The 25492-nt window shown below is 39.2% G+C and overlaps 1 protein-coding gene across 1 annotated transcript in view; it reads right to left on the bottom strand.

The window, feature by feature from the left end:
* The window catches only part of MEOX2 (mesenchyme homeobox 2), a 53931-nt gene extending 28928 nt beyond the window's left edge, over window positions 1-25003 (bottom strand). The window contains exon 1 of the mRNA XM_015853864.3: window positions 24031-25003. Coding sequence (XP_015709350.2) covers window positions 24031-24541 — 511 coding nt within the window. The 5' untranslated portion in view covers window positions 24542-25003. The remainder of the gene's footprint in view (window positions 1-24030) is intronic.
* Window positions 25004-25492: the final 489 nt, after the last annotated feature.

Below are 25492 nucleotides of genomic sequence, written 5' to 3'. Positions count from 1 at the left end.
AGATAAGCTGTCAAGAGATACTCAGATCCATTGAGCTACAGAGTAATTCAGATGCTTCAATACCTGAATATACAATTTTTACTGGGTATAAATCAGCATATCTTCTACATGACAAACTGCAAAGTGGTTATGAGCTATTCAATTTATAACTGAATGATTTAATCAGGTGAAGACATCCTTAGTCATAGACATCTGACCTTAACACCCAGAATTATATTTACAAAGTATGAATACAAGCCACAATAACCCCAAAACTAGTTTCAGAGTGGAAGCAATTTCTGAAATTACAGAAGCATCATTGCACAAGCAAGATAACAATTTATCACTAAGAAAGCTATTAAAAACAGACATTTATTTTTATGAAACTTACATCAGGTTGCCCAAGGACAAAATCACTTATCAGTATTTAGACTGTAATTTTCCTAGGCATACTTAGAAACAGATGTTTTGAAACATCCTTTCCACACATAAGATGTTTAGGGGAACCATATCCATTTTTTAAACCCGGTAAAAGAATACACAGTTCTGAAAACCTGTTTACAAATAATGATCCCATGGAGCACTCACACAGGTGTGAACAAGAAGTTGCTTTGCAACTCTCAGCAACGTGTATGTGAAAAGTGAGAAGTGGTAGGAAGTGCTACTGCCTTTGTACCCATTTTTTTTCCTAAGGAAAATGAACTACAGTGACCCAAAAGGCTGTTCTGGATTAGCTATTTCTCTACAGCTTGTGCTGCTATTGATCATCATTTTTTTTCTACCCCATTTTCAACTGGTTATTACACAGAGATTCTCCCCTCAGACCCAAAACCTTGTGAATCAAGATGAATATAATATCCTGGGATATTTTTACCCCTCCTTACTAAAAACATTCAATATTTCTACAAAAGTACTTTAAGAATCTGAAAGGCAATAATGTTGAGATGCCAAAAATGATGTTCAGCTCCTCATTTACTCTAAATCAATATGAAGAAAAATGTAGAGATGGTAATATTATATCCGGTACAAATCATCACTTGGACAAAGCATTGCTGACTCTAGACAGGACCAAAGTACTTGTCTGAAATGCTTCCTTCTTTCTAAATGCCTTCCGCTTCAACAACCCCCAACCCCCTTCCCCCCCCAACTCCCGATGTTAAGACGTGAAGGCAGATGCCCTTGTCACTGTCTAGCCTCTGTGTATTCACTTGCCTTGATTCTCGCTGTTTCTAACTCTCACTCCAGATGATGAAGATTATGCCCCGTCTTACCCGAAACAAAGCAGGCAGAAATGAGCAGAATTTGCTAACTGATGTAATGCATATGCACTTACTAAGTCACACGTCCTGAAAAAACGTCCTGAAAGTTTGAGCTGATATATAAACACACCAGGAGTCTGCTTAGCATGAAGATTCACATGACATATTACTTTCCCTCTCTGCTCTGTGCACCGGTTCCCCCTTGAAGGAAAGAATCCACCTCAAGGTCTCTACAGCTGTTTCCAGCCCACCACAGAAACAGATTTAGAAACCTTTCCACTTTTTCCCTCCAAGATGCTACTTTTCTAACAGAGTTGTGTTCTACTGAAACAATTACAAAATAGAAGAGTGTGAGAGGCTAAAAAGTGTATAGCCTGAACATTTTTTCCTAGCAAGACTGAATCTTCACCCGCATAAGATATGCATGGCTCCAGCATGCATGTATTAAAAGGAGTGATTCAAAGTACCCATAACTTTGGGTAACTTAACATAACTTAATAAGCATAAACAAAAGCTGTACAGTGCATGCAGGAAGAAATTCATTCTTTTATGCAATATGAATATAAATATACAGAATTTGTGAATAAGTCATCTTCAGGTTCTTGTAATGCAGCTTAAAAATCATAACAAATACTATTTACTGTTTTAGCACACACAAAAAATACCCAACAAACATAAGTAAAAATAGTAAACCAGCACTGAAAATCTTTAAATTTAATAGTGCTAACCTGAAGCTTGCCCACATCATTCCAAATTCATGTTTGTATTATTGGACTCATTCTCAGAAAAGAATATTTTGCATATCAGATTTATACTGCAAACATGAATCATTTGATTTTTACAAAACTACCTATCAAGTCAGAGGCAGAAGTTTCAATGTTTCAAGTCCCAGGATTATATCAAATTGTTCAAATATCCCTATTATTATTATTATTATTATTATTTTAATCTGGAAAAGAAATTTGTATCTTCACTGCATTCTTTACAGTCATGGAGATACCGCATGAATAAAGAGGGAAAATGGATGCCATGTACACTCAGTAAAATGTAAAAACATCCCTTATAGTTGTTATATAACTAAAATTCCTTAAAGTTAATGTAATGTAGAGCTAAGTGTTAGCTTTCACATTCTCCTGTTCTTTATTAATCTTCTATTTTTCCTGTATTCTTTTAGAGATCAACTGTGGCAAAAACAGAATTTCTGGCCATTCAATAAACTACATGCCATCCAATTACATATGTGTAGATGTTTCTTCACATAGATACAACTGAACAACCATCATCCTTTCTCATTAGTGATGGACCATAAGTCTCTGGGAAACAAGAAAAATATGATAATTGGAGAAAAGAAAAAAAAAACTTAAAAGAAAAAAAAAAACTAAAAAAAAAAAAAAAAAGATAAGGCACAAACAGTTTTTTTAGTTTTCTACTTCATATTTCTTTAATTTCCACCAGACAGATTTGGAATACAGTATTCTCAGCAAATTCAGTTTTTATAGTCTGTCCTATTGTCTCTTATTCTTCTGACCTTTTTGTTCTTTATTCCTAATTATGAGATTATGCCTGTGATATATCAGGAGCTTAACAGTTGTACCATTTCAACAAACGGTCCTTTTAACAACTTGAAGCTACTAAAATCACATTTGCAAAATAATCTCTAAGCAATTTTTGAGAAAGTGTATGGATTCAGTTCAGGCTATTTTGGCAAACATAATTTGGAAACTAATCTCAGTTTTATAAACAAACTATATTTTGTAGGAATTGAACTGTCATACGTATGGCAGGCAGCTACAGACCTTTCTTCTCCTCTTTATGTTATTGACAGAAATATGTGGGATTAAATGAAAGTCCATAAATACAAGCAGTCAAATGAAGCACTGAAATTATAGGGGTTTTCCAAATCAGATCTGGCATCTGGCACCACAGCAAGTGCCATACTCCTTCTGCTTTAGTTCTATGCTATCTTACCAAAGAAGTTTTTATACCTCACCATCACTGGTGCAATCAATGGAGAAAACAAGAAAGGAAGAACATCTCCATCCCACTCTGACAGGAAATATCCTGGGATAAGGTCCTGGCTAAGGATTGTGTGGCAGAATACACTGCTATGGCTCCACCAGGAGTGTCTTTCTGTCCATTTCCTTTCCCATATCTTCCCATCAAGGAAGACCAAGACACTTCAACACTGCACTGGGAGTGTACAAATGCCAAACTCCTTGCAAGAAAAGGACAGGTAGAGGAATGTCCCTTTAAGTCACTACTGGTAAAAACATGTTTTTGTTTTGTTTTGTTTCTAATAAAGTCCATCTTAACTCACAAAACTTATTATATACACAAAGTGCCAAATGGTAATCCAAATGTAGAGGTTAGAATAAGCATCTGGACAGGATACAGCCTATGTTTATGCTTCAATTACATGAGTAGATTCTACCTTATCATATGTTCAAAATGCAAAGTATTTGCTATCAGTAAAAAGTAAGGTAGAATGTCAGCACAGATCTGAAAATAAGTCACTTCAAAGAATGTGAAGAGGAATAGAACGAATATTTTATTTATATGACTAAAGGCAAAAATATTACTTGCTGAGGATCTACATCTGAGATAGAGTATAGACTGTAACAACACTGCTTTCCAAAAAGGACAAATTACTGATGTTAAACTCTTAACAAGCATCAAATGATTTAGAAACAAGCATAAATAAGGGAATGGATAAAGTTATTTGAAAAGTTTTTTTGACAATTTTTATACACAGTGCTGTAATACTTCCTTATTTAAAAATTATTATTAGATTTTTCTGGGCCAGGGCTCCATCTCTAATGAAGAATCATTAAATTTCCCCCCGCCCCCTCCTCATAAAGAAACTTTTCTCCCACTATTAACTGTTTCTCTCAGGAGATCTGCTTCCTTTATCAGATTCTAATATTTTTCATATTCACAAGCATTTGTACAAGTCAAAAGTCAGGTTTTATTAGGAATAAAGCTTAATGTTACTTTGCTGAAAATAACTGCAAACTTTAACTTGAATGCTTTCCCTCACTTTTATGAAGAACTACAACTATCCTAGTTAACCTAAAAATGGCTCACATAACCCAGCAACAAGATTTATTTATTTTTTTGCCTTCACAACAACTATGCTAGCCTGTCTCAAACTTAACTTCCAAAAACTGTTAGAGCAGTGGAAATACTTCAGCAGAGATAAACCAAAGTGAATTAGGGACTTTTTAGCTCATTAAGACTAATGTTTCACACTGAAGAAAAGGTAAGACTTAGGGCACAGATTTTTGGGAAACAGAGACTGCATTGAAATAAAAAAACAGCTCAAGTATAAAGAAAAAGCAGATGCAAAGTTACATGTGAAAACACTTGGTGGTAAAGGAAGTTAAGGCACAGAGATGTGCTCCACGGCATGAAACACCAGGAGCGGCAAGGAGAGAAGTATCTGATTTAAAATGGGACTCAGAGAAGTGTGGAGGTCAGAAGCATGGCACAGGGCAAACAGCAGCTGACTCCATGGATGTCACAGACATCCTGGACTCTGTTTTCAAATTTCCTACGTCTCTATGAAACTGGCTTTCTTTAAGTACTTTCCAAGGGCCTGCAATTCATTTCTTGGCTAAGTAAGCTCACTTTCACTGAAAACAGTGATCTGAGGTTTGTTTGAATTCCTGCTGTGTGGAAATCTACTGTACTCTCAAGCAGGTGTGAGAACACTGAGGCTCCTTCAGTTGCAGCTCATTTCCACTTACTAACTACTTTATCTCCGTGGATGAAGCAAAAGTGACTTTTGTGTTTCCTGGCAGTCTGCTGCTTCAAAGAACCTAATAGTGATTTGTTTATTTCAGAGGAAATGGAGACCAGTCAGTGATGACAGATTTATTGGTTAAATGGACATCACAAAAAAAATTTCATGCAGTACAGGCTGGCTCTAACCACACTATGAGAACTCATAGTAAAGGGATGATGTGCATTCCAGAAATCCAGTCCTATTTAATCCACTCCACTCTAATCTGTACATTAATATAGCACCCTTCACACAATTTCCTAGAGCTCTGTACAGAAATGTAATAACAACTGTAGTGAAAAATATCCAGGTATATTAATGGCTTACATTTAGACTTGAAAAATACAGCAAAAGAAGCCAGACTTCAATATCTCCTGGCAATGAGTCAATCAGTGACATGCAAGAAAAAACTTGGGTGTCCAATCTCTTCCAGTTCAGTCTCAGGGTATAAGTTCCTAGGTCTTGGAGAGACAATTCACAATATGGCAATTCATAATAGCTCCTAGCGTTATGGAATGAGACGGTGGAGAATTTTACACTGGAGCAATAAAGCACAAAAATTGATATGAAACTTTGATGGGAGCCGAGATAAATTGGACAATATGACTGATCAAACTCCGTCCAGTAAGAAGGGAAGGTATAGGGTTTTCAGCAGCTGGTTCATTGGCAATGCATGAAGACTTACTTAGAGAACTGCACAGTCTCAACGTGAAAAATAAATAAATAAAATATTCTAGAACAGGATGCTACCAAACTTATGTTTCTATAGTCTTCAAATGCTAGCAGGATGTGGTATTTGCATTTGTCAAAGAAGGTAAAATAGATTTATGGATAGCATTTAGGAACCTATGTAGAAAATCCCAGATAACCTGACAACTACTCATTTTCTATAAGGGTGAGGAACATCGATCAAGGCAAGCACTGAGATCCAATCAGTTAGCAGGCAATTCCATTTGATCTGGATTCAATTTCATAAAAATGTCTGGCTGAGGTTGTGCATCAGCCAAACAAACACAGCATTTGGAAAGAAGATGGAATATTTTTTGAGGCAGAGAAATATATCTGTACATCACCTCTATACATATGGTTCACTAAAGCACATCTGCCGATAATTGGCTCAAAAAAAAAAATAAAAAATCAACAAAACAATAAAAATGTCTCTACTTAAAATGAAAAAATAAAAAGCATTTTTCACTGTTCCAACTCCCAGACCTGTTCAAAAATAACTTGATTGCTCTTTCACCCAGCAATTAGTAACCACTCTGAGTGGACTCTGGAGGGAATGAAACAAGTGGATCTACACAGGAACTCCTAGAAGGAGTACAGCAGGGGTGATCTGTGCAAAATAATATATTTGCTTCTCAAAAGGGACAGTTTACTTGACAAGAGCACTGTGCTGGCCTGTATGTGCTAACTTTCATCACAGTGGACTGCTTGGCTGCTTCCATGCAAAATTCTTTCAGGCAAATTTGTACATGAAGTCTATGGCAGAGTTGGAAATTCAACATTTTTATTTCTTTCCAACGTCTTATTCAGAGCCACCTATCTTCTCTGCATTTGAAGTGCAGAATAGCATGGGGGGTTGTTTATTAAAAATCTCTTTGAAGACTACTTACAGTCCTCTCATTCTAGTTATTATTTCTAAATTTAAAGAACTTGTAATATAAGAATGAAGTCCAAATGATCATTTGAATAAAGTACTCTACACGCATAACAATGGAAGTTCAAATGTCACTTTAACTATATGCATACATATATATAATATAATGAAGTTATATATATATAAAGTAATATATAATTAAGTTATGTAAACTTATAAAGAGCCAATATGTTTCACTATAAGAAAGCACACTAGATGCTATGTTTGACAATGATTTAACCTGGTCTTGCAATTATGTATGTAATGATAATCCATGTGTTATGAACTTTGAAGCATAAGCATTATGGACTTGCAAGCATCCCATACGTGATGGTTGCCCTGAAAGTAATGCCTCCTATTTTATTATGATGTCAGGGGCAGGTGTTGGTGGTATGGCAGTAAAGGCTGAAACTTCTTGCCAATATGTTCTGTTGCCATGCAACAGATGGCAGCAGAGGGTGCCATTGAACTCCTCCATGTGGAAAAAATGGCACCTACTGACATTCACTGACCCTAGCTGGACACTCATGGAGACCAAATAGTGGATGTGAGCACAGTGAGTCAGTGAGTGGTGTGTTTTAACAGTGGTGACAGCAACACAAAAGACAAAAAACATTCCAGAGGCCTATGCAGATTTTTTCTAGCATGGCATGAGAGCTCTTGTTCTTCACTGGTGAAAATGCTTAGCTAATGGTGGTTGACCATTGAAAAATAGTGTTTTGTAGCTGAAGATTTTCTTAATCAAATAGTGTTATGATGCTCTTTGTATCTGTTGTAGTTTCCATAGAAACAAACAGGAGGTACTACTTTCAGAATGACCTACATAGTAGCCTCACGGTAAACATTCTGTGACCGAGAGCTTACTGCATAGAAGAAAGTGCTTGGCCCTTGTTTTTCAAAGTATTCTATATTTTTCACAATTTTAAGCATGAAACATATGAACGTATGACAACACTGCATTTCTAAGAGTCCACGGCCTGGTTGAACTCCTCAAAAATGCATTAAAAAAACGTAAGGTGCAGAGCAGTAGTTCTCCAGCAAGAAAATAACGTGAGTAGGACATTTTTTTAAAACTCAGAACAATCTGAAGGGGTTGCAGTCCTGCAATTTTAAGAATAGATCTCTTAACTACAAGCAAATGCTTGAAGGATACAGATGAGGGACAATTCTGGAATAAAATGTTTACAGTTAAATTCTATAGTCAGGAAGAGATAGGCTGATGCCTAAAAGCTGCCTCAACACAAAAGGATCAGTTTTCAAGAAAGCTGCACACCCAACTGTTACCATTTAGGCACCTAAATGAAGAACAATGGGGGCTGCTGGGTTCTGAGCTCTTTCAAGCATCTGGTCCAAATTTTTCCTTCCATATGAATAAAAACAAATGTTTAGGCTACCAACTTTCCATTGCCCTTTCAGTTTAATGCCAGCTTTTCTAGCTTTTAAATTCCTTAGCATTATAAAAGGAATAAAACACCAACTTAGCACACTGCCCAGTTAGGGACTATTTGCAATTTTTTTTTTTTTATTAGTAGCAGACTTGAAGTTTTTATAAAGTCATTGTAAAAATATATATTTCAAAACAATATCTTTGGATCAAGATTTTTGTCTTAGTACTTTTAAAGAAGTATAAATCCATATTACTTGTCTAGCAAAAATTAGTCACAATTGGCTCGTAGGTTTGAAGACAGTACAAATTGAAAATCAGCTTAAAACAAAACAACGGTCAGGGAATTACTAATTAATTGTATAAGAAAACAAAAGAGAGATCACAACATCATGTGGCAGTAGAAAATAAGCTGATGTGTGATGGGCCACATATACTAAGAGAAGTTTTAAGACTTGACAGTTCCTACTGCTCAGGGCAACTGTGTCCATCCTACAGTGCTGCAGTGGTTAATGTAGGAGCTGCAATGCTCCACAGGAGCCCAGGATGTGTGGTCCCCATTACATTCTAAGATGGATGAAACCTATGCTAGCTAGTTATAAAACTGTATTAAATGTTCGAGGGCAACTGAAATAGACAGACAGGCAAATATAACTAAGTGGCAGTGCCACAGGTCTGCAGATACAATACATGACATAGGAAATGCCCAGCATTACCAAAAACTAAACCTAGGAGGGCCCAGACTCCTTCCCACAATGGGAAAACCTGCAGACATGAGTAAATCCAAATATTTGGGGACTCTGTTAAACAGAGATATTTTTCAGACCTATCACATCGAATACTGAAACCTTCAACACTTTCAGTGAGCTTCGTGAATAGGCAGACAGCTGGACAAAAGCAAGGAACAACTGGATATCTCATTTCAATTTTACAGCACACATAGCAGTAAAGGAAACAGCGACCAATGAAAACAAAACCACAGATGGAAATTTTGTCTTTTTTTTTTTTTTTTTCTCCTTTTTTGTCGAGAATGAAAGCTGCTCCAAGAAGCATGTAAACAGAGTTGGCAGGAAGCATCTTTACTAATTTATATGAGCTAATTTAATAAAATTTGAGGGAAGAAAAAAGCATAAAGACAATTTTCAGCTTTTCTTACATGTAATGAATATTTTCCTCAGTTGTTCTTTTCTAAACTATATTCAGATTTAATGCTTCTACTGCTTTCTGATTCTTAAATAATTTTTTGTGATATTGTGCTAAACAGCCATTATGTCAAAGTTCCCCCAGTCTTAATTTGTAGAAATAATGCTCATTGAGAAAAGAAACCAAGCAGTTTAGAATGAGTAACTCAAACGTACGAACAAAGACTTGCCTGAGACTAACCAACCCTGTGTACAAGGATGCGTGAGAACTGCCTCCTAATGCTAGAGGATGAAAAGCAAAGAGGAATTACTTAGGATTGTCTTAGAGCAGGAGACAAGGCTCAGGAAAAGAAAGTTTGGAGTATTTTTAGATGAGTATCAGGCCAAAATTCCTGCAAGTGAGATTTATTACACCATGGAGTCTGTTTCCTGAGACTGCTAATGAAGGCAAGCTATTTTTTAAAGTCCAAATGAGCATTTGATAAATTAGTACCACACTCACGAACCATATACATAACCCACATTGTCATACTGACTCGAAAGAAATCAGCCCACACTCAACCCTTTTATCACCACTACTTCACTCCATCTGTCACTCATCAGTAACAGAATATAAATATGAATTTCTGTTTGGGGAGTGGGAGTACCGACAGGATTGCTATAGGTAAATTATATGCAAATTTTATTTATTTATTTATTGCAAGATTTTTTTTCCGTCTTTTTGTACATTTTTATACCATATTCTCTGTTCTTTCAATCATTGTTAGGTCCTCGTAGCTAAAGAGTAAAGTTTTTGTGATTAATTCCCTGGAGTTTAGACGCTATCCACTGTACCATCCTATCATCTTCCGCATTCATTTCACTATGAATAAGGGCATCATTAATGGACAATTCATCCTTAAAGGAACTGTAGTTCTTTTACTTCTTGGACCAGAGAACGCATGGAGAGACACAAGCAAAGGGAGGTGAAGAGAGGGGAGAAAAAGGTTTTCTCTTCTCTGTGAAGGCTGGAAGTGAAGTGAGGAGAGTAGTGATGAAAGTCAGTATGATTATGACAAAAAAAAAGCTTTCAGCTATGACAGTTTTGCACCATTTCCTGGAGGGGGGCAGCCTCTTGATCCTTTTTAATATCCTTATTAGTCTCCAGTTCAAGAAGCGTGTGTGAGGACATGTTTAACTCCCACTGAAGTCAATGGTTCCTAAGCATATGCTCAATTTTTTTTACAAATCAGGACTTTAATCTGTTCCTTATGTACATTTAGGATTACAGAGAAGTCTTCTGTTTTTGAAGTTGCTGGAAACATCAGCTTGCTGATGGGTGGGGGGGGAAGGGAGCAAAACTCCATCACTTTCTGAAGACTGAAACTTTCTTGTTTAAATTTTCTAATTTTGACCAGACAAGTATCTATTTACCAATTTTTTGAAGTGTTCTCATACACCATCTATTAGATTCTGATGTGTGCTGCAGAAATGTGAGTTGCTGACACAACAGCCTTGTAGGATTGTATAAAAGTCACAAACTTTAAGGTTGGTGTCTCATTCCTCCTTCCCTCCCCTCCCCCCCCCCCCCCCCCCTTATAAATTTGATAGAATTCTTACAAAAAATCAAAGAGTTTTATCCCCAGCAAGGGGAAAGAAAAGTTGAGACGAAAGCTGTAAAACTGTCTCCATACTACACTGTAAATGCACCTCAGTTCTGGTATTTCGTGCTTTTGGCTATTTCAGTCCTGGAACTGAATCCACTCCACTGAGCTGAATGGTTGTGCCAAACTGTATGGTGATATTTGTGATATGGATAAACGCCCACTAGAGACTAGCCGGAAAGCAGCCAACCTCATGATCTGATCCTCATGTGAATTCATGCCTCCAGATTTCAGATTTAATATCTTCTGTAATTTTACCTTGCACTCTATTTGCAGATATTGCACTGAAAAACTGTGTATTGAATGTAAGAACAAAATTGCCAAGCCCAAGCATTCAGAAGCTATCAGCAAACACTTCTGTACCTTTTCATTTCTTTCCCTGCTTACAGCTCCTTTAGCCTCTCCAAACTGTTTTAGAAACACATTTAGGAATAAAGCAGCACACTGTAACCAAGTGCTGGTCCAATCAAATCCAGTGGTGTAGCCCAGGTCCTCATTTCCTGTTATTTTAGATTCAATACACACGTACATGCACGCACACACATAACAAATGCATATATGTGTCTAATATATCAATGAAATGGAATAAAAAACTGTTTTACCACTTTCAGGACTTTTCTTACAGGAAACTAGAGTGAAAAGACAAATTGCCAGTGCTATTTAAAGAGTTTACAGGCCACATCAAAATGAGACTTTACTTTCTTTGAAGCATGTTCCTTCTGGCAAAAGTAATTATTACCTAAAATTTTGGAATTAAATATTGCATTTTAAGGAGGCCAAACTCTTTTCTTTTTTTCTCCCTGTTGGATTAGTTTCCCCTTTTTATACAAGGCTCTGTCAACACTGGTACATCACTGGCACTGCAGTGCCTGGGTCACAGTCGTTTACAGAATCTGCTCTATGGCATGCACTCTTATGAAGTTAAAATCTCGAGAAGAGAGAACACAAAGTTGTTTTTTTTGTTGTTTGTTTGTTTTGTTTTGTTGTTGTTTTGGTTTGGTTTGGTTTTTTGTTGGCTGGTTATTGGGTTTTTTTTGTTTTGTTTTGTTTTGTTTTGTTTTGTTTTGTTTGTTAGCTCTCAGTTAATCAAAGTACGTTCCTATTAAAAAGCATTGATTATTTGGGACCAATGAGGTAATGACAGAACGTAACTTCTGGACGTTTCTTTCATGAATGTGAGCTGTACCAGCAAGAGAGAGGAGTGTGAATGGACAAGGGAAAACATGATTAGGACAGTACAAAGAAAACATTTAAGCAGATAACCCTAGATAAGAGAACAGATGCACTGTCTGAGATGGAGTTGGGCAAAGCTTTTTGGAGAAATAACAGTTTAGTTCTAAGCGGATAAACTGGTATCAGAAGAAGAATTCTGGGAAAGGAATCTGAGAAGCGAATGAATAAAGATAGGATCACTTGATTAGTTCAGGATTTTTTTGGCGGGGACAGAGCAGGAATCAAAAGACCACTGTGGCAGAAAAACTAGATTTGATTTCTGATGAGTGGTGTAAGAGTCATTTGCAAAACAATCTGAAAACATGGAGGAGAAAGAGAAGATTAAGAAAAACAACTACCAAACTCAAGGGGCAAATTATCCATAGTTCTTACCCTATTCAGAACAAGCAGAATGTGGTTCCATCCTGTACTGAGGAAATCAAGAACAGTGCTGTTTTTGCCCCTTTTAAAAATACTTTGTGATGGCCCCCAGGTCTGGTTTGTGAGCATTTTTCTTACATCTGTGCATTCTTGATCTGGAGGGAGAAGAAATGATGTCCCCCTTTACAAAGAAATCGGCTTCATCTGCACAAAGCTTCCTCCTAGGCTTTGTGAAGATCAAGAGACATTAAATGTAATGGTAGCGAGAGTACAAAGGAAGACTAGTAAGACCCTTTTTTCTGCTTGTTGTGCAATAGACCATTTCTTGGCACTGATTCAGTCCACCTTTTCCCAAAGCTGAAAAAATGCACTTGCAGTGGTATTCAGTGACCATGCTCCCCCAAATAAGTCCTGAACAAGCAAGGCTTCATGCACATTCATACGAATGCTTCAGTAAAGAGCAGTATTTCTTTTATATTTAGTTCAATATAGAACTCAACTCTGCCTTTTGCAGCAAGTCTGCTGATATATTAACAAAGTCCTTTTTTTTAATAGGCAAACAATAACATGCAGCCAGACTCCACTATATGGGTAGCATCAAGCCTCCCACTTATCTACATAATCAAGTCAACCATATGTTTCAAGGTTAACATGGGTGCAGCTTTAGTTTGTGTCTCTGTGAATTAAGACTACCAATTAGCTGTGGAAACATGCCTGAAAAACACAAAGCGAGACAGAGTCTCCATAAATAATATTTTTGTGGTATCTACCCATATGTTTTGTAACAACAAACATGTCTTAGCCTCACATCATCAAGCTGAAGGAGTCAATGACTGAGAAGCAATCAATATATCTATGCTTAAGATTTTTTGTATTATACTGTTAACTCCAACAGAATTATATACAGTCAGCTAAGCTTAGAGCATTGCTAAACACATATATTTATCATAAGGGACTCAGTCTGGTAAAGCAATGGGGAATTTGAGCGGGAGGGAAGGAAACGGCATTCATAAGAACTGTGAAAGACTGGGTCGTTCTGTAAGTTACAGCTCATGAAATGTACTCCACAATGCCTGGACACATTTAGCTACTGTGCTTGAAACATACAATCTCTATCCAAAAACAAAAGTGTTTGTTAGAGTGTCATGTCTGGCAAAGCTCTCCTGATATGTTTGCAAATACAAAATCATTAAATTGCTGATATTTTACATGCCAGCAGACTGCAAACTCTACTGACGCCTGCCTCTCTGCATGGCTAAATTTCAGTTTGGAACTAGTCAAATAAAGATAGCTTTATAGGGTTCAAATACTGTTAGATTTCTGTATTAAAGTAATAAAGATGTTAGCCTCATAAAGTTGCAGCAATGTATCTAAGTGTAAGAAACAAGAGGGTGAGAACAAGTGGAGGAAAAAATTAAAATACAAAGATGAACCAAAACTACAGGGAAGTCTGGCTGCGCTTTTCCTCATAATTTAAACCAATCAAAACATTTATACTCCAATCTCCAGATTTTTCCCCTGTGTTTGTCTGCATTATTATTATTATTATTATTATTATTATTAATTTATATTTGAAGTAGTTCAATTTTCTACTTTTAATAATAATATATTATTTCACAGCTAACAAACAGATATCCAAACAGTATAGACAGACACTCTTCTTCTTGGCCAATAATTGAAAATCATGTAAATCATGTAAATTTAAGTGGTAATAATAAAAGAAAAGATAATGCTACAGTTCCAGGTCACCTCATGAGCAGCTGCTAATGAAGTTTCCTATTTTCATCTAACCCAGCTCCGGTGATTATTCTGCACTGCCTAACAAAATAACATTTTACAAAATAGCAAAATAACAGCTGATCACTGCGGTTCTTAAAGTTAGTTTAGATTAAGACCTAATGGAAATCTGGAAGAAGAGTGGCATTTTTTGTTTTGCAGTAAAACAGGCATTCTTTCTGTACGGATAAATGGAAACCGAAAATATATGCAGGAATACACTCATTCAGAAACATAGATTTGTTTTTTTTTTTAAAAAAAAAAAGGAAAAGAGAGGGAGGCACAGGGAGGGCCGAGGCTGAGACCGTCAGTATGCATTGTTCTGATGTCCTCAGGAACGCAGAAAGATTTGTACGCAACTGCTACTTGAGGTCATTGTGGTACTCTCAAAACAAGAATATAGGAAAAGAATTGGGGGGGAAAAAAAAAAAAAAAAAGGCTTACACTACTATGTCATCTATGTCATTTTTACATGAATCACGGTAATCTCAAAGCTCAAAGGCTTTGCAGTGTTCTTGGTTCTCTCTGTGTCCCACACAAGGCAAGCGTGTTGATCACCTTGCAGACCAGTACTAGATTTTTTAAACTCTACTTCTCAATATACCAGTTTAAACTCTACTTCACAAAATACCAGTTTGAAAGGAGTGAACAAGCCTTACTCTGCACTAGATTGCTCTTCTCTTCCAACAGAAGCTGTCAGCTGTTGTAAGCAAAAGGATTTAGCTGCATCTCTGAGTAGCTGACGTCTCCGCAGCCATACAGGTTTCCCTTCACATCACTGTTACCAGCTCAGTGTACCAAGGTCTCACAAAATGTCATCTTACAGTTTATTAAAGCATCTGACTCCAGTTCTTTTCACTAAAATAACTGATATTTCTGTGAATTTAGGAGCCGTTTAGTCACTGTTTCTATCATTCTTTTCATAGTTTAAAAAAAAAAAAAAAAAAAAAGGAAAACATTTTAACAATAGGATTTGGTTGTCCACAAGCGAAAGGATGGGGTCTGTAGCACTTCCAAAGAAAATGAAAGGCTTGAAAAGCAACTGAGACACCCACATGCCCCACGAGCCATACTCGCGCTTCAGAACCCCCCTTCCAAAGAAGCCACTGCACATACTCTCCATACGTTGCAGACTTCTAGGACATGCCATTTTCCCCATAGCAGGTAGAAAGCCCCACAGTTCTCTCCACTCCCTTCACGGCTATACTGCTGGTTCACATATGTCCAACAGATTTTTAGTATCTATTTTTAGAAGGGCCAAAGTAGGAAACTGTTGTGGGTTGGTGTTTTTGTTTTGTTTTGTTTTGTTTCTGCTTGGTAAATTTAAGTGACTAATGCCCCCAGTTCAACAAAATGCATGATCATCCACTTAACATCAGGTGTGTTCGTATCAAAGTAATCCAACTACTGATGCGTGATGTGAAGCCCTGGCTCCAGTCAGGACTTAGCTTCCACTTCAGCACACCCAGGTTTTCATTCATCTCCTAACACCCCAAATTAAATGCATACTGGCATCACTATATGATCACAATCAACAAAACTCACCGTTGTGGCAAAGGACTCTGAAGTGCACCTAACACAACTTATGTAAGGCAGTGTTTCTTTGGACTTATTTGCTAAAAATAAAAAATAGCTATTATAGATCTGAGAGAATGAAGGACTTTTAAAAGCTTGCAGTAATGAGTTTCAGTTTTAGTTTTTCATACCCTATTTGCTATAAAATAATGCCCACTCAACCAACTTCTCTCCAGTCCAAGAAGCAATTTTATAAAAAATAAAGGGAAAGTGCAAAAGAGAGAAGGAGGGAGAGGGAGAGAAAGAAAAAGATGACAGGAAAAGATAGAAAAATAAACAGAAAAATATAGAAACAAATAGAAAAAGAAAGAAAGAAAGAGAGAAAGAGAGAAAGAGAGAAAGAGAGAAAGAGAGAAAGAGAGAAAGAAAGAAAGAAAGAAAGAAAGAAAGAAAGAAAGAAAGAAAGAAAGAAAGAAAGAAAGAAAGAAAGAAAGAAAGAAAGAAAGAAAGAAAGAAAGAAAGAAAGAAAGAAAGAAAGAAAGAAAGAAAGAAAGAAAGAAAGAAAGAAAGAAAAGACTGCAGTTAAAGTTTCATAATGCACTAGATTTTATTGGTTTAGTAAAACTATGCTCTTCTATCATACATGAAAGATTTGCCTCCTTCCTTTGAGACTTGTTTCTTCTGCTGTTTGGTCAATTATTTGTTTTTTCCATTTGTTGAAAAGAAAGATAAAAGGAAACATAGGTTCAAGTACAAAATAACTTCTCTTTCAGATGAACATTAAGTTTTCGTGTATGTTTTCTTCTGTTCACTCATTGTAATTACCCTTGGTACTATTTCTTGCAAGGCTTGTTTGGCATAGGTAATTTTCAGTGCAAAGTTCAGCTGTTGTTTTACTTAAGTAATAAGCAGGAGGCTCAATTGACTGCAGACAGCATAGTATTGAAGGATTACATTAATTGTTAAACAACAAAATACTAACTACTAAATGTGATTTCTGATTGTTCCTTTGATATATAAATTGCATGCCTATTTAGTAATATGCATAAGTTCCAGTTGAGTAACCTACCCCTAAAAGTATCTGTAAAATCCAGGATTCTATATGGACAATAAACTCATGCTATTGTCTGCTGGAGCTCCAAGATCTCATAATGAAGGAAATCCTCTCTCATCTACAGTGAATACTGCACATTTAATACATGTTTTAACACTGGCAAATTTTGACAATCTAAATTGCCTATTTACAATGTATATTAGAACGCTTCAGAAGCAGATCCTAACATAATGGCACCAAACTGTCTACTGTTTAACCACATTATATAAATGATTTTTTTTCCACTTTGCAGAACTCTGTGAATGTGAGGATATAACAGTATAACTCCGTGTTTGTGATATTCCGTATATATATTTAATTGCAGAGAGTGACCAGTGTTGCTGTAAATTATATTTAACTTTTTGTCTACTAAAATATCATTTCAAATGAATATGGGCTAGGTGAACATCTCACAGGATACGTATTTTTAATATACATTACTAAATAATGACAGCGTATATATTTTCCACCTTACTAGAAAATTAAGACCCAAGGCAGCAGTCCTTCTTTAAATGAATATTCCTTCACTGCTCTCTTCTCTGTCCATGGGAGCACAGCAGATCACAGAAAGCATAAGCACAACCATGGCTATCTGGTCTGCCTCCTTTGCCCAAGCTAAGTTCACAGTAAGAACATGCTTCTTAAAATTTGGCCCTATCAAAAATCAGTAGGAGTTCTGTCATCAGTTTCTTCCAGGTGAAATTTCACTAGACACATATGTTTATAAATCATTTACTTTATTAACATTTTTTTGGTGATTCAAATGCTTCAAATGCATACAAGAGTGGACTATGCACATGTACCACTATCATCATGTTTGGCTATTTTTGAATTAAACTTTCATCAAATCCAATTCAAAAGCAGCCATAGAGGCACCAGAGACTCCAGACACAAACTTTAGAGGTCTAAATGACTTCTTGCTGTGTGTACCTATGCAGACAGAGGTAAAGTGATGTCAGCGCCTGCTGAGTAGTGGGCAAAAGGCTTTCTGTGAGGTGGCTGTGCCCCGTGCTGCTCATAGCTACACCCTGCCACCAGTAGTGCTTGAGAAATGGTGATGCAGATCTGGAAGTCTTTAAAGCCTCCTAAAAAAGCACACGCACACTCACACAAAGCTTTTCATTTAATAAAAGCTTATAGCATTTTGCAAATGGAAGGAGGGTACTGGCATTGCCATTGCATGGACTAGGAACACAGGCATAAAATAAATGAGTGGGGCACAGGCTCAAACAGATCCTAAGGCTGGGTTCGGTGCCCAGCTGTGCTCTGATGTAATGAAGTAGCCTCGAGCACTGTTTATCAAACTTTTCTAACACCACACTATTTTAGTTACAAACCTTATTAGCGACATATGCAAGTATTTATATTTTAAAAATATGACTTTCCCTTCACGTTCTTTCAAGTTGCATTCTTAAGTGTATTAGAACAAGGACACACAATAGCATGGAAAAAAAAAAAAAAAGACTGAACCCAACTACACTAGAACTGCATTTTATCGCTGGATTTCAACTTTGTTCTTTCTGGTATATAAAACCAGACTTAATTTGCTTCCCTTCTGGAGACTAGAAAAACTGGTTGGATAAAGTTCATTCTGCTACTGAAAGAAACATTCTGCAGTGACCGCTATACTGTCATGTAACTTTGTCTTTGCTGGAAGCAATAGTCCTATGCGCAATATCAAATTATTAGCAGACAGCAGCAAAGATAATGTTGTCACCTTCCCTTATATTTCAAGACACAGAACCCAGTCCTACTCTTGAGAATTTCAATAGTACAGAGTACTGAGTCACCCTATTACTGAAGGATGAACATTTACGAATGTCAAAATCTACGCAGATTAAAAGGCTCAATTAAAATCTACTTATGAAATAACCAGCGTTATATGAAAAGGCAGTAAGTCTGAGAGCAAACAACAACAAAACTCCGGAATCTGATTACTTAGTGTGCAAAATACTAAAGAAGTTATGCTAAATATGTCAGGTTAAAATTTGCCTTATGCTGCTAATACCAATGAAATTAAAATTCACTTTATGTATAGAGCGCAGGATTGGCAATGCTCAAACTGTCCCAGTATTTTATCAGTCAATATTTGGAAGAATTACAAAGTTTTTTCCCTACCATACAACATTAGATTAAAAATGCTAAAGGATAACTACAGTCACAATTTCTTGAGTCAGTTTCAGTGAAATTTGCAGTTCTTCTGCCAGATTATTCCTATCTTTAATCCACATGTGTCCATATCTCTTTCTGCATTTGATTCTAGCACCACGTTTCTTACTCATCCAGACCCCTCTGTGACTTTGCTTTGAAGACTGGATCCTTGATAGTGCTTAATACCAAATAATAAAAGAATAACATGAAGTTACATTTCTGTGCCAAAATATTCAAACCAGAGTAACAGAGTTAATCTCCAAGGGCTTAAAAAGCCTCCAGAGCTTAAGCAGTTGCACTGGAGTCAATAGACCTTCTCACAAAAACATTTGTGCTCCAGAGAACGGCTACATTGAGACCTCGGTGCTTATATGGAAGGGGGAAGAGTAAATCCTGCTGAATAACATAAGTAAACAGACAGAAATACATATTTAGAGGTCATACTTATTGTTGTCCTGACAAAATTACTATGGGGAAAAGTGTGGTTTGTTTTGTTTTTTTCAAATTCACCAGTAAAATGTTTGAAATGTTTACAGTTCTAGAAAATTTGAAGTTTATATTTCTTGAGAACAATGTGAACATATAGCAATTTTCATCAGGTAAATGACTGAGCAAGTACCCCATAGTGTAACCCAGTGCCTGCTAATCATTCCATCTTATTCTTTCTCTCCTAAGATTGCTATTATTGTCCACCAAATTTGGAACTTGCTTCGTTTATTAAATCTACAACATCTTTTGGTTGTTGTTGTTTTCCTGTACAATGGTAAGCAATGCTCTGATAATGGATACCAAGTAAATTAACTCTTTTCAGAAAAACTGTGCTTTATTATATATTTTTCCTGCTTCCGTTTACAACCATGCTGAAAAGCACAGACACATTGATGAATCAGTTACACAGTCTTTTTTGACTACAAGTGTGCAGCTCATTTTTCTTACTGATGTGTTTCAGAAACCAATCAGAAGTCCTCAAAACCAATGATTTCACAGTATTTACAATCATTTATCAAAATGACCTGCTTTTTAGAGGCCCTTTCAAACAAGTGTATATGATTTATGATATTTAGTTGTGTTTAAAATAAATTCCCTGGAGATGTTACTTTTACTGCATGCTTGTTGAGAATAGGTAGGCTATAAAAGATGTTAAAACACTGCAGAAAATAGTACTGTTTTCTTTTTGCACCATTTCTCAATGAACAAAACCCATCCAAACAGGCATTGAAACACTGGATTCCTGAGATGTTTTTGTAGGTTTAACAGTAGTGTTTCTATATGACATTATTGTAAATACAGCCTAAATAGGAATGGATGCTATTACCTGCTAGCCTCCCATTGGAAAATTATGCCATACTGAAACATTTTTCCAAGACAAATTAAAAATAAAATAAAATTAAATTAAAATTTAAAAAAAAAGACTTCTCATGTCTGGAGGTGTGTTTAATTACATTAAACTTTAGCTCACTGGAATAAAAATTCCTATTAACATATATTTAACATATATTTACCTATTGCAGTTCCATGTTTGAGGAGTTGCAATGCCTAGAAGAACTCCTTCACTAGGACTCACCCTCCCACTAAGCTTTGCAGCTCGATACTGAATTTTAGGCTTTCTTAAGACACATTCACTTTCTTTTTGCATTTCTCAGTAAACTCAGATTTCATTTCTACGTAGGCTTTTCTCCTGAGCGAAGCTTTAGGAAATCTGGGACTGAACTAAGCCAACTGACACAACCGCAGTAGTAGTCTTGCATCTGATGTATACTGTATCTTCTGAGAAACAAAACCTACTCAATAAAGAAAACAGAAAGAAAATGGTCTTAAAAGTCACAAGCAGCTAATGAGAAGGGGAGAAATTAAAATAATAATAACAATAAATCAAAATATACCATACACGACTCACAACACAAAGCAAGAAAGTGCTCCAAGAATATGTTTTTCATACACTCAACATGGTTTTCATCTGCACCTCGTTAGCACACAGATAATCCTGACCATTAGTGTGCTTTAAAATAAGTGATTTACTTGCAACCTATCTTCAGTTTTACTATCATCCCTTTCCTCCGCCATCCTTGCCATAAGCAGAGCTGAGCTGGGAAGACTGCAGACAGCAATACTCGCTGCAGAAATCTTGTGTCTATAGATCTGAGCGCATCCCTTCAGCTCGTCTGCACATCTACGGAGCCACTGCTGTGCCTATGAAGGTTGAAAGGAATGTCCTGAGATAGTGAGAGCAACTGCAGAACATGGAGACACTGACAACTGTAGTGTGCATGAGTTAATGGCTACGCAAGCCGTATTTCCCAGTCCTCTATAACAAGAACAGTTGGCAGTGTCACCCTGTCCTGTAGCAGCCGAGTCAATAGATTCTGAGGATATTTTTAAAACCTGGGTTAGGGCAAAAGAGAACTGTAAGTGAGACAGATTACACAGAAGTACTATGCAAGCACATTTCACCTGGCTTTTTGCTTCCAAGCATAAGTGTAACAAAGCGTAGCGCAAACAGTGTCTCTCTCCTCCCATTCCTTTGCAAGATGTGAATCTCAAGGAAAAAGAGTAAACACAGGAACAAGCACACGACCCACTGCCCGGTATTCTGCCTGCCCTCTGGAGTTCCTTCTTAACTGAAAAACTACTCTAATGTCATTACAACAAGTAAGCAAAAATGGGCACTTCTTCTGGTAAAGAAGATACTTCTTTGGTGTATCTACATAGCTAAGCAACAATTACTAGTTTGGGAGATAAATGACACAAGTACCATTGATGTTTCACTTTCTTATAACCATCCAGAAACTCGGTTTTATGAACCATCGTTGCTGATCTTAAGCATGCTACGATTAAAGCAGCACAGTGCAAGGAAGGGGTGGCCTAAGGTTAATGCACATCTGATGTACGGAATAGATTCAGCGCTCAAGAAAACCCTGAACATTCTGTGGCTTTATGTGATACGCTTCGGAGGAGGAAATATATCTGTAAATAAGCAGGAGCATTAATAATTGTCTCAGAATACTGGCACTGAAACTTAAACAGCCTCTCTTTACTTCTTAGTTATTTACTATTAGGATTTTATACAAACACTTATTGAAGTGGTTCCAAGTGTGATGAATCTGTCACCAAAAATTAGGGAGGGGGGATGAAATGCTTTAAAGGACGTCCATTTGTTTAAAAAAGCAGATTAATGAGAAATAAAGGGAGTGATTTTTAATCTAATGAGGGGCGATTATGGATTACAAATATAGAAATGCAGCGACTAACAACAGTTCTTGCTGCCATACATTAGGATGGCATTAAGTAGCATCAGAGCTTAGGATTAATAAAGGGGTGGGGTTAAATGGTTGGTCCAAAATTCTGCCTTTTCCTGAAGAAAAACCAAAGACATTGGAGCTACCCAGCTGCTGTCAGAAGGTGCCTATTTTCAGTTTGTGAAGTTCCTCAATGTGTGAATGGACAGAACGCTTTCTTCCTCGGAGAGAGAAGGGGGCAATCAGCAGTTAACTACTTTGGTCTTCTGAAAGTCTCAGAAAGTGAGGTGTGTAGCACAGTGCTATCAATGTAAGCACAATCGCAACTTGAGGTTCCCACCCGTGTCCACTAAATCCAATGGAAGGCTGCAGTCATTTCAGGATACAATCTGTGACATTCCTCAGTGTGTTTTTTTGTATGCATCACAAAATTAAATAAACAGAAAGCAATACGGATACTTCCCTGTCAGTGAAAGGGACCCATTTCCTTTTTTTCCCTTCAGCTTTAAGTACACTGACAAATACAATAAATCCCTACACCGACAGGCATTTTTCAGTAGTAACAGGGACTCAAATTGTAGCACTCCCCATCTGCCGCACAAAAATCTGACAATTCCTTTTATTTCATAAAGCGTAAGGAAGATGCAATGATGGAATTCACCACCGCTGTTTGACAAAGTACAGCTTTCATTCCTGGAAGACTTTTCAGCCCGGCTACATGAGATAAAACTCAACTAATCCTATCTTGAATGACAAAATTAATTTATAAATGTAATGATGGTATCCTTTGGGGTCATTTTCCTAAACGGTTCCAATCGTCCACCACTCTACTGAGCCAACAACATTTTGGCTGCAAGAGGTCACGGTTTCGATTGGGAACTCCACAGCTCTGTGGAAAAGCCTTTCACTTTCTCTTCCTTGATAATATACAATTCGCTACGCCCGCTCAGGAGCTCTCAGAGCACCGAGTCCTTTCCTTCCCAAGTGCCCACTGCCCCCTCGCTGCATCCCTGACGGCCCTTTGGTTTGTGTGTGCTATCTTCACATCGCCTGCACCGCACGCCTTCGGTCAGAGCTGCCCATGCCAGGCTCAGCCGGCTTAAGCAGAGATTATGTCAAGGCTTTTGCGCGCTCAGAGCTCCTGAATCACCCTCCTAAAATAACTGCGCCTCTATATGTTTTTCTGCTCGTCTTTAAGCAAGAGTTGTGGTGTAGTGAAAAGTCAGACAGCTCCTTCCTTCCCTCCGCCCCCGGTACTAGCAACTTTCTAAAGCTTTCAATCACCCGTTTGGCCTACGGACCCCAGTTTTCTCCCCTTCCACGCCGAGGACCGAGCTGCACGCACGGCCAGATCCTACGCACGGAGCGCAAAAGCTTCGGACCGTCCCGTGCAGCCCCACGCTGCGATCTCCCTCTTCAGCGCCGCGATGCCGCAGCCCGCGGTCAGGGCGGAGGCAACGAGCGTGTCCCGTCCCCAGCTTCGAAGCAGAGGTGGCGGATCGGCAAGAGGGAGGGGGACGAGGGGCCAGATGCTAAAATCCATTCCGAAACTACGAAAGCTCTCGCCCTGTCGGATGGAAACTTTCCTCCCGCCACCGCCACCTTCACTACTTCATGCGCTATCACGTGCTGGATTTTTCCTTTTTATTTCTCCCCCCCCCGCGGCCCTAATAAAGCTGCCCTTAATGACGGACATCCCAAGAACGCGGCCGAGGGCAGCCCGGTGGCAGCCCCGCTGCAAACGGAGCAGGGCCGAGCCGAGACAGCCGGGGCCCGGCAGCGCAGCTCCCCGACACCCTCCGCCCGGGGTTCCCTCCCCGCAGGGAAAGCCGCCGTTACCTGAGCTGTCGCTTTTCCTCTTCCCAGTTCTCTTCTCCGTTTCCACAGGGGACAGAGCCTGCCTGCCATAGTCCCCCGGCGCACACGCTGCCCCCGTAGGGGTGGTAGTGCCCAGGCTGGAGGAGTTCGAACACAGCACGGGGGGGCTGCTGCCCAGCTCCGGGGGTCCTCCTGAGTCCGGCTGGAGGCAGAGGCTGTGCCTGGCCGCGGCGGGAGGAGACGACATCTGAGGGATGTGCCAGTTCGTCTGCAAAGCCTGGTGCTGCTGTTGCTGGTGGTGGTGGTGGTGATGATGGTGGTGATGGTGGTGCCCCCTATGATGCTGGCTGGCAAACATGCCCTCCTCATTGGGGTATCCCGTTATTATGCAAGAGGAAGAAGAAGAAGACAGATCGGGGTAGGACATGTGGTCGGATCTTCCATGCAGGGCAAGAGAAGACTGGGAGAAAGGGTGCAAGCTCTGCGCGGTGGCATGGGGGCTGCGCAGGCAGCCAAAGAGTGTGTGATCCATGGCATGCAAGTCTCAGGTTCCAGGCAGGAGAGTTTAGGAAGGATCCAACTTCACCACCCTTTGTCAACTTTCACTGTAAACAGATCGGGGCTGGGATTTTTTTTTCCAAAACGGCAACGACCGACTTTGCAGCAGGCGACTGAGCTCAGATAATCCAGGTCTTTAGCCCTAGCGGCCAGTCTCCGCTGCATAAACACTCGGACCTAGATGAGCCTTTCTCAGAGCCGCTCGGATGTCAAGAAGTGGGAGAGGTTGAAGCCAATAGAAGGTGGTCCCAGAGAACTGCTTGAAGGGGGAAACGGCTCCGAGAGGTTATAAATACAGTAGTGTGTAATGTGAGCTGGGGGCTGGCTTAGCGGCACAGCACTGACCACATGCAAACTCCCTCCAAAACGCCAGCGCCATCCCCGCGCCGAGCGGCTCCGGCAGCGGGCGGCAGCGCTGCGCGCCCCGGGCGGCGGCGGGGGGGGGGGGGTGGGGTGGGGTGGGGTGGCCGGGGGCGGCCCGGAGGGGAGCAGCGGCTTCTCCTCCCCCTCGACGCGAGGAGCGCGTCCGCCGCTCCGCCGGGGCTGTCCGCTCCCCCCTCCGGACGGATGCGGGGCGAGGCGGGGGGCGTCCTGGGCCCCATGGGGCCATCCCCGCACCGCACCTCTCCCAGAAGGGAGCGCGATAAAGGACACCCAGCGGGATGTGCACAGGGGCGAAGTGTGGGAGAAATCAAATACACCTGGAGGGCGCGGGGCTGCAGCCCCACCTGAGCTCCCAGCGTACCTGGGCACGGCACGGCCCGGCTGTGCGAGGCTGTTCTGCCTAGCGCAGCCCCGCAGTCACCTCCGCGCACACCTCGCCCTTAAGGACAGGAGGGACCACCAGTGCCTGTGGGTCTACAACTAAACTCCCGGCGCTCAGCGAGCCGCCACGTGTTTTCGAACATAGACAAGTCGCCCCTTT

Source organism: Coturnix japonica, chromosome 2 (genome assembly GCF_054131305.1).
Source record: "Coturnix japonica strain WE chromosome 2, WE-NBRP24, whole genome shotgun sequence".
Classification (NCBI taxonomy): domain Eukaryota; kingdom Metazoa; phylum Chordata; class Aves; order Galliformes; family Phasianidae; genus Coturnix; species Coturnix japonica.
The sequence above is the reverse complement of the archived record's forward strand: the minus strand, read 5'-3'. Positions and strand labels throughout refer to the sequence as shown.